The 13,330-nt window shown below is 45.2% G+C and overlaps 1 protein-coding gene across 1 annotated transcript; it reads right to left on the bottom strand.

Moving 5' to 3' along the window:
• Positions 1-952: 952 nt before the first annotated feature.
• LOC128854669 (olfactory receptor 49-like) lies at positions 953-3,814 on the bottom strand. The gene has a single exon (XM_054088961.1). The coding sequence runs from the start codon at positions 2,260-2,262 to the stop codon at positions 1,246-1,248; it is 1,017 nt and encodes a 338-aa protein (XP_053944936.1). The 5' UTR covers positions 2,263-3,814; the 3' UTR covers positions 953-1,245.
• Positions 3,815-13,330: the final 9,516 nt, after the last annotated feature.

Here is a 13,330-nt window from a genome sequence, read left to right on the forward strand (position 1 = left end):
GCTCCCTCTCCCAGTCAGTGGCATTGTCCCAAACAATTTTCTGGATTTCGGTGGGGAAAGGACCTTCACCACCTTCTCTTATAATCAAGGCGGCCGCTGATTGCATCCATAATTGTGCCTGTAGACAACTGAGAGCCAAAGAAGTGTTATCTTGGATCACACCGAGTGAATTTACTACTTATTCATGGTCCCGTTCCTCCACCTTTTCCCACTTCAGTAACACTTTGATAACGTTCACTGATTAGTTCCTAAAGCTAATAGAGAAGACTGCAAAGGGTGTCTTATTTTTGTTAAATCACTACTGGCAGTGGCCAATTTGTTCATTAGTATTTCTGAGTCAATTCCATGTAGGACCCCCAATCCTGTCTCTAACACTCCAGTTAGTTCCCTTTGTGTTCTGCCCCAAAGGGCATTGTTTTCACAGCCAGGTTGTCCAACCCTCGAAGGATGTTTTTAGGAAATGAGAGCATGATGGTTGAATTTCAGGAATATTAGTTTGCATTAGCAGTTCAACACTTGTAAGAGACCATTCTGGGTTGAACAGCATTTGCTGTTGGCCTGTATTCCTTATTATATATCGACCAATCTCATACATTCTGGGTTGTGGCAGGCTTAGCTATAGTATTTATTTTAAATTGAATGAGAGCCCAATAGTATCATAGGCCCAGAGACAAAACACCTTAATGGTCTGTACTGGAGTAAAATTATGCCAACAGTCGAATTCATTGAAAATACAGATCTTTGTGTTCTTATCTATAGGAGTAGTCAAGACAGTAATTTGGGACTTTTTTTATGGATACTCCCATTAACCATTCAGCATCCTACTTTAATTTCTTCTCCTTCAGTCCTCTGAAGTTGCTGAATCCCCTCTTCTCTATCCGCATTCCATTCTTGCCTTACATATACTTGATTTTCATGCATAATCACACTTGATAGATTTAAACCCTTTCGATCAGAATATTTCCCATGGCTCCAGTGTACCCAATAAAAGCTTGAGACCAAAGTCACTCCGTGTTGTCTCCCGACCAGACAAAATCCAGTCTCTACGTAGAGCTGTGCAGGGTGGATCCCTCCTGCAGCTGAGCTCAGACACTCACTCTGCTCAGTAAGTGCCCCTCAATACCAGCCCCGTTCCGGACGAAGGTAGAGACCACCCCGGTGGACAGACAAGTGCATTGCTCAGTGTCGAGGCAGATTTGGAGGCCCATACACAGGCACTGATATTATTGGAAGTATGACAGCAGATCAGTGGAATCGCTGTCCAGAAATGCATCGCAATAAGTGGAAAAGCTGCATTGTTGCATGGGCGATGGCTTTGTTCAGGGCCTGTATCACAGTCTTGTTTCTAAGACTGTAGATGAAGGGATTTAAGAATGGGTACAGAACAGTGTTCAGCAAAGCTACAATTCTGTTGGTCTCTAAGGGAACGTCTCCTGAAGGACATGCATAGAGAGCAATGCAGCTCCCATATACGATAGCTAAGGTGGTGAGATGGGAAGAACATGTGGTAAAAGCTTTATTCCTCCCAGAGGCTGCTGGAAGATGCAGAATACAATAAAGGATGCGCATGTAGGATGCCAGAGTTAAACATAAGGAACCCAGGATGACAAATGACACTAAAACAGAGTCTGTTTTCCAAAGCAGACTGGTGTCAGAGCAGGACAGTTTGAATAAGGGGGAGTTGTCACAGAAGAAATGGTGGATCTTGTTTGAGCCACAGAAAGTCAACTGATAGAGGAGAACCAGGCGGTAACTGAAGAGTGTGAGGCTTATGACCCAAGCTGCAACAACTAAGTAGATGCAGAGCTGAGGCTTCATGATGGCAGCATAATGCAAAGGTTGGCAGATAGCAACATAGCGATCAAAGGACATGACAACAAGCAGAACAAACTCTGTACAGCCCAGGGCAAAATAGAAATAGGATTGAGCAAAGCAGGTGCCTAGTGAAATCGTTCTCCTTCCAAAACCCAGGATCACAAACAACTTGATACTTGTGGAGGATGTGAACCAGATTTCCAGGAAGGCCAAATTGCTGATGAAAAAGTACATGGGGGTTTGCAGGTGGTGATCCACACACACAAGGAAGATGATGGTTGCATTCCCGATCACTGTTGTCAGGTACATGAGCAGAATGACCAGAGAGAGAAATAGCTGCAGTCTTTGGGTGAGCCCTGAGAAGCCGTCTAGGACGAACTCAGTAACTGCAGTTCCATTCCCTGGACCCATGCTGTACTTCAGTTCAACCTGCCGAGACAGGAACATGGCAAAAACACAAGTGTGACAATGTCACCGTCTGCATGAGAGGTTTGAGCCTTTCTTCTCTGCTACTTTCCTTTCTTTCAGTCTCCCTACGTAACACAGACAGAGATGGTCCTGCAGGCATTTCTCACTCCCTGTTTTTTTTCTGTTCCCCATTTCAGGTAGAGAATTTGTTGTCTTCATTCTACTTTTCTCAGACACCCGTAAAGGGTTCTTTCTCCAGAACAGAGGACTTTAAAGAGGCTGACAGCTATTCCACCTCATTCCTAGGAAATTCCAAATTCACTCAGACCTATTCCAAACATCTGTCGCACCCACGTGCCCAACTCATCTCTTCTACTGCACAAATGCTCACCTATCAAACAATCCCAATATGAACACTGAAAGCATTCATCCCACTTTTCAGTACTTGCCTTTTTGGACCAGGAATCCCTGTGTATTTCAAACCCAGCAATACTAAGTGTCTCTTCCGTAATCCCCTGCTTTCTCCCACAGCTTCTTGCTCTCCGTCACTTCAGAAAGGGGGACAAGAAGGTGGAATAGGAACCAAGCACAAGTTGTCTTCTTCAGTACTGTAAATCATGACAGCAGTTTATGATTCCACGTGGTCTGTCTCTCAGTCTCAGCTGACATCTGTCTGCACGGCAACACAGCTCTTTCCAAACAGTTGCTCATTGCTCTCACTGTCGAGTGTCCCGACCTGAATGCAGAGAAGAAAACTGCACCTGGGAGGTATTTGTAACCTGTCTTTTGCTTTCCAATTACAGACTGGGAGGACCTCACCTCTGGAGTTTTCTCTTGCCCCTGCTGACTCTGAAGGGAGTCTGGGGAAAACAGGTTCTCAAAGGCGCCCGCAGTGAGGTAGATGAAACTCACCGTTCCAGCCCCAAATCTCTGCTTCATTAAGTCATTATGTTTATAGAACCAATAGACATATCTCACAGAAGGAAGCACAAGAAAAATACGTGCAATAAAGACTGGTGTTTTCCCTTCATCTTTGCAGTCGGTTTTAGAGACAGAAAGGAAGAGAGCAGATGACTCCAAAGTCAGGACGATTCAAAATGCGAGGGGAGGAGAGGAGGAGGTGGTGGGTTGGAAGCAGTGAGACAGAGCACTTAATTCCTTAGTCCCCTGGGTGGTTCAGGGACTGTCCCATCCCATCATCCACAGAGAGGGAGGAGACCCATGGGTGATGGACACATCTGCATTCCCAGGGCTGGGTCAGGACTTTGCCTTTCTGTTTCATACAGCAAACCCCGGCTTTTCTCAGCACTACAGCTGCCTGCACAGCGCCTTTGTCTGCCTGCAGCCATGGCCTCCGGTCCCCTGCTCCGAGGAGTCCCTGCGCAACCTTTGTCAGTAATTGTCCTTCCTTGGGCCAATTAAGACTCCAAGACACGTTGGGGTTTGCTTCTGACGTATTGTCCTTGAGAGGTCTCTTCTCTCTCCTCTCAGCACTGAGGTTCACAGCGTTAAATACACCACGAGGCTCCCAAAAGCACAGAAAACCCCAATGAGCTTTGTCTCTACTGCAATTTTCTTCACATCTTCAGAACTTGTACAATTAATTAGAAAAGTTTGAAGAGTCCAGGTGAAAAAAAGATTTGTGTCAACATTTAATAAAAGGAAGTTTATGTTCATTTTTCAGGATTATTTTTCATTATGTTCAGGTAAGGGCATTATGATGGCAGCATTTTCTCATTGATAATGGCTCAGCATGTCTCCGTAGGAGGTCTGGGCAGCGTGGAAAAGCAGTGCCTCGAGTCTGACCCTGCATGGACAGCCTTGCTCCTCCCCTCCAACCCCACCACTTTGGCCACCTGGCACTTGCATCCCTCTTCCTTCCATCAGACATCTCCGTTGGAATTTAAAGCCCTTCTCCAGAAATCCACATCTGATTTCTGTTCATTGGGAGAACTCTCCCCTCCGCAGCTGCTGCTTTGAGCTCCATGGAGTTCAGCGCTTGCCCGTCTCAGCACTCTGAGTGTCTCTTCAGCCAAGGCTTTAATTCTGTTGATCTCTGCTTTTTTTTGTGTCTATCTCAACATTTCTCATCAGACTGTCCCTTGTAGAAGGCAGCCCCTCATCAGAGACAGCTTGTGCTGAGCCTGTGGGTGAGGAGGGGGTTTATTGATTATGAAACTTTATCAGCTTTGCTTTTCTTCATAGAATCATAGAATAGTTTGGGCTGGAAGGGACCTTAAAGATCATCCCGTCCAGTTCCAACCCCCTGCCATGGGCAGGGACATCCCACTGGCTCAGGCTGCCCAATGCCCCATCCAACCTGGCCTTGAACCCCTCCAGGGATGGGGCAGCCACAACCGCCCTGGGCAACATGTTCCAGTGTCTCACCACTCTCATAGTGAAGAAATTCTTCCTACTGTCCAGTCTAAATCTGCCCCTCTCCAGTTCATACCCACGTGTTCTTATTCCCCTGTGCCTGCGTGCAGCCAGGTCTGTAAGGAGAAGAGGGGGAGATGGTACAATGGAGCTGGAACCCTCAGCTCTGGAGTGCAGGGAAGTATGGTGGAAGGGAAAGGGATGCAAATGCCAGGGGGGCAATGGGAGCAATGGTGGCACTGGGGAGGTGAGGAGCAAGGCTTGAAGGCCTGGAGGAAACTACAGGAGAGAAAGAGGTCGTTAAGGCTTTCTGGATTTTAATGAGACCCAGGGTACATTCACTGCTGAGACAAACCTCAGCTCCTTAGAGGAGACTGAAGAAACCTCTCAACAAGTCAAGAGTAGAACTCAGAGTGCCATGAATTATTAATTGGTCTCAGCGAGGATGGCTCGTGACAAAGCCTCCTCAGGGACTCCTTGGAGCAGTGAGTTGGAGGCCATGATTGCAGGCAAAGGTGCTGCTGTGATGCTGAGAAAAGCCTGGGTTTGCTTGATGAAGCAGAAAGACCAAGCCCTCATGCCCATGCCATGGAGAGGCAGATCTGGCTTTGCCTACAATGATGGTGTTGTGAACATTATCACATTGCTGAATGAAATTTGGAGCTGTTATTCCATGTAATTCCAAAGACAGGTCTGTAGAGTTACGTGAGATGCCAAGTGTCTCACACACAGCTCCATGCAGTTGCAAAGCAGTCAGGTCATAGAGGAGTTCAGTTTTAGAAGGTTCATAGAAGTGGTGGCTCAAAGAAGTCTCACAGCAGAGTAGGGTGAAAGAAGTCTCTGCTCATAGAAGCTTCAGGTCATAAAAGGGTGATAGAATATGAGCCATGGAAGAGGCGAGTCATAGAAGTGTGAGAGTTCATTTGTATTTCGGAAGGATTTGGTTATAGAAGGGTTGGTTCAAGGACGAGTTGGGCCATAGAAGAGTTATAGAGCAGTCGGGTAAAAGGCCGTGGGCAATTGCATGAGGTTTAACAACGCCAAGTACAGAGTCCTGCATTTGGGTCACAACAACCCCACGCAGAGCTGTATAAAAGTTGTATTTAGCAGAGTTGTATAAAAGCAGCTGCTTTTATAATAAAGGGTCTTCTGTACATACAAGTTCAGGAGTGCGCATCAAAGTGCCCTCAGACTGGGGCTGAACTTGATCCAGCAATGTGCCCAGGTGGCCAAGAGGGCCAGTAGCATCTTGGCTGGAACAAGGAATAGTGTGGCCAGTGTGAAGAGTATAGATGGAATTCGTGCCAGAAAACGCAGTGTAATGCCTGTTGGTGCACGACCTGCAAAATAGTGTTACAGACGATAGGGAAAAAAGCCTTCTGGGATGATTGGGAGCCTGAGTAAAGGTCAGGATCTCCTCGGGATGCATGGCACAATAGCAGGACTTTTTGCGGATTAATTTGATAACGGCCATGAAAACCATGTTGTGCCAGAAACAGAGCTCAAAGTGCAGAAGGGAAGGTAAGGAAGAAGAAAAGGAAATCGCCTTAAAAGGAACTAACAAACCTGAAAAGAGTTTAAACCTACTCTTGAGAAATTGCCACATCAACAATATCGACCTGCAGAAGAATATAAAAGGAACTAAGAGTTTAGACGTAGGTGTGCGTCATTGGTGGAGCGGAGACTCCCCGGCACACCCAGCGCTGTTTGCTTCTATGCTTTCCCATAAAAAGATAATAAAGCAATCTTTTGCCAAAACTACGAATGATTGAGTATCTATAACAAAATTGGGGTCTCGTCCAGGAGATCGGCTTGGGTTGCCGGAGATGTTCCTTTGTTCAGGGGGTGCCCCACTAACCGTGGCCTGGTGAAGGAACGATTCTGGTAGATACCTTGCCGATATCAACCCTGAATAGAGGAAAGCTAGAAGCAAAGTTTGAGCTCCCTACAAAATCGCTGCAGCCAAATTTGTACCCATAATTCTTGTGCACGAATTCAGGACAGGAACGTCGGACTGTAAGTACCGTTGAGTTGGGTGAACAGCCAAAGTGTGCGTGCTTGAGACACAACAGGGTTATGAAGCGAGTGTGGACCTCTTCTAGGTGCATTTCCAGTCTCCCACGAGGGACCTGGTCACCGAAGGAAGGAAGCGAGTGAAAAAGGGTGAAAGGAGTCACACGGCGGAGATGGGGCAAAGGAAAAGTAAATTCTCTAGGCCTGGGAAGGGCCCACAGAGAGGTCCTCGGAAACAGATAGGGAGCAAGTTACCAGAAATACCCTCAGACAGTCCACTGGGGTTAATGTTCAAACACTGGGATGAACGGCCATCCCGGAAGGAGAAGAGTGAGGAGAAAATGGTCCATTACTGTATGGAAGTTTGGACCAGGGAGGAAATAACGCCTGACCATTTGTTTTGGCCAATTTTCAGGTCTTTTCATGATTGGATTTGTCAGGCTTTGAATCTATATGTAAATGGGAAGGAACCATTCAGCCAGGAGGAAAGTGACTATGCTGCTTTATGGCAAGGGTCCCCAACGAGGATGTCATTGTACCCCTTAAGAGAGAAAAAGAAGGACAAAAAAGATCGGGATGTTTTAGATAATTTACTACCCCCATATGAAACCAAGGGGAAGAGAGGGTGGAACTCCCCACTTCAGATAATGGAGGTCCTACAACCCCCCCCACAGTCACCACCTGCTTTGCGAACTAGAAGTAGGACCAGAAGAGAGGAGGAACCACCAAAGGAACTCCTCCCTTTACGCGAAGTTCCTCTGGAAGGAAATGTTGAGAGAATAGGATTTGTAGCAGTTCCCCTCAATACAGGGGATGTAAGAACATTTAAAAAGGAAATAGGGCAACTGTTAGACGACCCCTTGGGGGTCTCTGAAAAATTAGACCGATTTTTGGGACCCAATACCTCTACATGGGATGAAATTCAGTCAGTTTTAAGTATATTGTTTACTACGGAGGAGAGGGAAATGATAAGGCAAGGAGGTATGCAAAATTGGGAAAGATGACATCATCAGGGTCTGCCAGGGGAGCAGAAATGGCCGAATCAAAACCCCAATTGGAATCATCAAAAGGTACATGATAGGCAAAACATGTTGGATTTAGGGGAAATGATGATTCAAGGCATTAGGGAGGCGGTTCCCAGGGGACAAAATATAGTGAAGGCCTTTGGGGAACATCAGGGGAGAGATGAATCTCCCACTGACTTGTTGGAAAAATTAAGGAAGAGCCTCCAAATGTATTCTGGAGTAGATCGCAACTGCCCAATCGGGGAGGCTCTATTAAAAACTCAGTTTGTGGCTAGATCCTGGGAGGATATTCGGAAAAAGTTGGAGAAGCTAGACGGGTGGCAAGATAGGGGTCTACAGGACCTCCTTCGGGAGGCTCAAAAGGTTTATGTATGACGTGATGAAGAAAAGGAAAAAGCAAAGGCAAAGATATTCGTGGCCACTGTTAGAGAAACACAAAGGAATACACAACACCACAGGCCTAATATTAAACCTTCAGGGAGCCTCTTCAGAGGAGAAAAGCCACGAAATTATAGGGCCCCCAAAGGAGAAGGCCTTGAATGTTATTATTGTGGAAAGGAAGTTCATCTTAAAGGAAAATGCAAAAAGAAAATGCAGGACGAGAAAATGTTTCAGGAGGATTAAGGGCGTCAGGGGCTCTGCATCCTGGGGACAACAACATCATCAGTGCCCTTGATAAAATGATGGATAGGTCCCCAGGGGGAAGAAGTCATCTTCCTAGTAGACATCGGAGCCGAGAAATCTACCATTCCAAAATTACCAAAAGGATGTCAATTGAGTAAGGAAAATGCCGTGGTGGTGGGAGCAAAGGGGGAACCTTTTAAAGTTCCCATCATTAAGAATGTATTGATGGAATCAGAAATCAAAATCTGTCGTGAACTTATTATTAGTTGCGGAGGCAGACTTTAATTTATTAGGGAGAGATTTAATTATTTCTTGGGGAATCAATTTGACAATTGATCAAGGATCAATAATGGCAAAGTAGTTAAACAAATTACAGCCGAAATACGGTAGTTAGCACACGTCCCCGTCCAAACTTGGAAAGGCTGAGACATTGACCTGTTTTCCTGGCTTCCCGGAAGCCCATGGGAAAAACAAATCTTATTTTATTTGTTATGTGAATTAGCCACATTGTTGGTTTTGCCATTCGCTATTCCATGTTTTATACGATTGATTCGACACGTTATAACTAATATGCAATTTGCTACTATGGTCTCACCTGATGGCGTTAAACAAATTTGAGCTGTATGCCAAACCACACAGTCGACAATAAGGATTATATAGTTAATGCAATCCCAAGACAAGTTTAGTGAACTATTAAAGAATTTAATAGAAAATAAGAACTTGAGAACAATTAACTGTATAACAATCCGACAAAATCCCAAGCGATGCAATCAAAACAGAAAACCACCACCCATGAGTTCAGCACAGTCCTTTGGTGGTTGTCAGGATGGTAGACGACCTGATTGGGACCGGAAGGGGTGGACAAATATGGTTCCGTCTCTCTCTCCCGTAGCGTGTTACACGATCGTGAGGCGCCTGACGCTCACCCGAGGATGACCTTCGATCCTCCTGTCCATCGTGGTCTTTTCTCATGGGGGCGATAATGATAATGGCCATTGTGAAGAGTATAGATGGAATTCGTGCCAGAAAACACAGTGTAATGCCTGTTGGTGCACAACCTGCAAAATAGCGTTAGAGACAATAGGGAAAAAAGGCTTCTGGGATGATTCGATACCTGAGTAAAGGTCAGGACCTGCTAAGGAGGCATGGAACGATAGCAGGACATCTTGCGGGTTAACTTGATAACGACCATGAAACATATGTTGTGCAAGAAATTGAGCTCAAAGTGCAGATGTGAAGGTAAAGAAGAAGAAAAGAAAATCACCTTAAAAGGAACTAACGAGCCTAAAACCGGCTTAAACCTACTCTTGAGAAATTGCCACATCTACAATATCGACCTGCAGAAGAATATAAAAGGAACTAAGAGCTTAGACTTTGGTGTGCGTTATTGGTGGAGTGGAGACTCCCCGGCGCACCCAGCGCTGTTTGCTTCTGTGCTTTCCCATATAAACAGAATAAAGCAATCTTTTGCAGGAATTACAATTGATTGAGTATCTATAACACCCCTGTGCTCAGCACTGGTGAGGCTGCACCTTGTTCAGTTTTGGACACGTTCTACATTCCTGGTGGTGTTTAAATGATGAGTAGATGTTGTGCTTGGGCACATAGTCTAGAGGCAGACTTAGCAGGGCTGGATCGGTGGTTGGGTTTGATGATCTTCAAGGTCTTTCCCAACCAAAACCATTCTTGAATGGGCCCCAACGCTACACACCCACACTGTTATCTGTACACTGGTATTGCCATCTGCAAGCAATGTTCTTGGGGATGTTCTTTAAGGAAACTCCAGAATAAGACCTAAGTCTTCAGGCACCGCACCAAGAAGATTCCCTTTCTTTATGCAAAGGCTGTTCTGGAGGCAGCTGTGTCACACAAGTGCCCATTGCCCGTCCCTGCCTGTGGTCACAGCACTGCCAGATTAGGAGGTGCTGGGAAATAAATAACTGGCTCCAAAACTGGTGAGAGGAGCAGAACTCTGGGTTCTTTGATCATGGGTTGACAGGTAAACCACCAGATTTGCTGTCTAAAGATGGGATACACCTGTCCCCTACGGGCGGAAGACTACTCACCAAGAAGATAACAGGGCTCATTACTAGAGCTTTAATCTAGACGAGAAGGGGAGGGGAGATAATCAGGCTTGATCAAAAATCCTGGGAATGGCACTACAGTTTCTGGGGGATGGCGTGCTGGCAAGAACCCTTGGTCTGCCACCTCACAGGAAGTGAGGAATAGCACCTCAAATGGCTCCACAAAAGGGTCAAATAATTCAGTGGGCAGTTGCTTAGGAATTAAGATTGTTCTCCTTAGGAGCGTAGTGGGATTGACTTCAGCCCAACTGAAGTGCGTCTACACCAATGCACACAGCATGGGCAATAAACAAGAGGCGCTGGATATTGTAAGGAGGACTGTGATGTAATTGCTGTCATGGAAATGTGGTGGGATGACTCACATGACTGGAGTGCTGCTGTGGATGGCTACAGACTCTTCAGGCGGGATGGGCGAGAAGGGAGAGGTGGTGGGGTAACCCTCTTTGTTAGAGAGAGTTTTGACAGCCTTGAACTCATTGGTGGTGATGAGAGGGTTGAATGTCTGTGGGTGAAAATCAGAGGTGCACCTAGTAAGACAGATTTCGTGGTGGGAGTCTTCTATAGACCACCCAGCCAGGATAAGGAGGCTGATGAGTATCAAGCAACTGGGAGAAGTTTCAAACTGTGGAAGAAGGGGCAGGCAACACATGAGGACTACAAACATGAAATGAGATCTTGTAGACATAAAATCAGAAAGGCTAAAGACCAATTACAACTTCGATTGGCCCATTCTGTGAAAGATAATCTCATCTGCTTATCTGCTTTCAAGGCCTTTACCAACAAACAGCACGAGTTCCAGTGAGCATTCCCAACTCCCCCGAATGCTTTTGCTCATCAATTCCCTCCTGTCTTTTCACATGGGCAAATTCATTTGCCAAATGCATCATCTGTCTCTTGAAGGGGAATCGGATGATATTTTGCTTGAAAATTACTTTTAGCACATTCTCATGGGCACTGGACATAGAAGCAGAAGTTGTTCATCGTTGTAGCATTGTCCAATTCCAAACAAATAACATAGCAGAGAAAACAAAGCTAACAAAGCTAACTAAAACTAACATCAAAAGGACAATAACGGGCTGACACAACTTATTTAGAATGCCAGTAGTGGCAGGGGACCATCCAAACAGCACGTCCCACCAATGATGGTTCGCATCTTTTTTTACCCTTTTTAGGACCTTATTTCTTTCCTCCGTGTCGTGGTGGACTGTTATCAGGGTCTTTCTCCCATTTTGTTGGACCTCCTTCCAAATTTTGATCAAATCCTGAAGTTGCATTAGTTGTTTCACCGATGTAAGATTCATTCCAATAGGTATAGGTGATAATCTCTGAAACATTGCTTAATTGGATTTTATCAGCTGATGGCATATGACTGGTGCTAAATAAGAAAAGTCACACCCAACGAAATTACAAATACAGAAATTAGAGTGATTCTTACTATCCATAATTATCTCATCTATTACCATAGAGGTACAAGCAGTTCTCAAACACACACAACGCTGTCCCATATATACCAGTACGGTCCTCTGATGAGCATCTGGATGGATCTCACAGTGACGAGTGCATTGCTCAGTGTCGAGGCAGATGTCTTGAGCATCGATTGCATTACTTTCGCAAATGAATCCTTGTTCTTGTCTAATGCAAGACTCTAAATTTACAGTTTACCATCTCTCGTTCACCATTCGTGCCCATGTTCTATGTTCAGAAGGACAGAGCGCAGTTTTATCCTGGTTTAATCCTAATGTGATAATGAGGTGGATTACATATATTGAAGCATTAGGTTTGGTCAACATAAAGGCTGTGGCCGTATTAGTGATGGGGTCATAGGTAAAATTTACCAGAGTTCACCAGCATTGAAGCTCCCTCTCCCAGTCAGTGGCATTGTCCCAAACAATTTTCTGGATTTCGGTGGGGAAAGGACCTTCACCGCCTTCTCTTATAATCAAGGCGGCCGCTGATTGCATCCATAATTGTGCCTGTAGACAACTGAGAGCCAAAGAAGTGTTATCTTGGATCACACCGAGTGAGTTTACTACTTATTCATGGTCCCGTTCCTCCACCTTTTCCCACTTCAGTAACACTTTGATAACGTTCACTGATTAGTTCCTAAAGCGAATAGAGAAGACTGCAAAGGGTGTCTTATTTTTGTTAAATCACTACTGGCAGTGGCCAATTTGTTCATTAGTATTTCTGAGTCAATTCCATGTAGGACCCCCAATCCTGTCTCTAACACTCCAGTTAGTTCCCTTTGTGTTCTGCCCCAAAGGGCATTTGTTTTCACAGCCAGGTTGTCCAACCCTCGAAGGATGTTTTTAGGAAATGAGAGCATGATGGTTGAATTTCAGAAATATTAGTTTGCATTAGCGGTTCAACACTTGTAAGAGACCATTCTGGGTTGAACAGCATTTGCTGTTGGCCTGTATTCCTTATTATATATCGACCAATCTCATACATTCTGGGTTGTAACAGGCTTAGCTATAGTATTTATTTTAAGTTGAATGAGAGCCCAATAGTATCATAGGCCCAGAGACAAACGACCTTAACGGTCTGTACTGGAGTAAAATTATGCCAACAGTTGAATTCATTGAAAATACAGATCTTTGTGTTCTTATCTATAGGAGTAGTCAAGACAGTAATTTGGGATTTTTTTTATGGATAGTCCCATTAACCATTCAGCATCCTACTTTAATTTCTTCTCCTACAGTCCTCTGAAGTTGCTGAATCCCCTCTTCTCTATCCGCATTCCATTCTTGCCTTACATATACTTGATTTTCATGCATAATCACACTTGATAGATGTAAACCCTTTCGATGAGAATATTTCCCATGGCTCCAGTGTACCCAATAAAAGCTTGAGACCAAAGTCACTCCGTGTTGTCTCCCGACCAGACAAAATCCAGTCTCTACGTAGAGCTGTGCAGGGTGGATCCCTCCTGCAGCTGAGCTCAGACACTCACTCTGCTCAGTAAGTGCCCCTCAATACCAGCCC

Source organism: Cuculus canorus, chromosome 26, assembly GCF_017976375.1.
Source record: "Cuculus canorus isolate bCucCan1 chromosome 26, bCucCan1.pri, whole genome shotgun sequence".
Classification (NCBI taxonomy): domain Eukaryota; kingdom Metazoa; phylum Chordata; class Aves; order Cuculiformes; family Cuculidae; genus Cuculus; species Cuculus canorus.

Coding starts and splice junctions, on each gene's coding strand:
- LOC128854669 (XM_054088961.1), bottom strand. CDS start 2,262: ATGTTCCTGTCTCGGCAGGTTGAACTGAAGTACAGCATGGGTCCAGGG.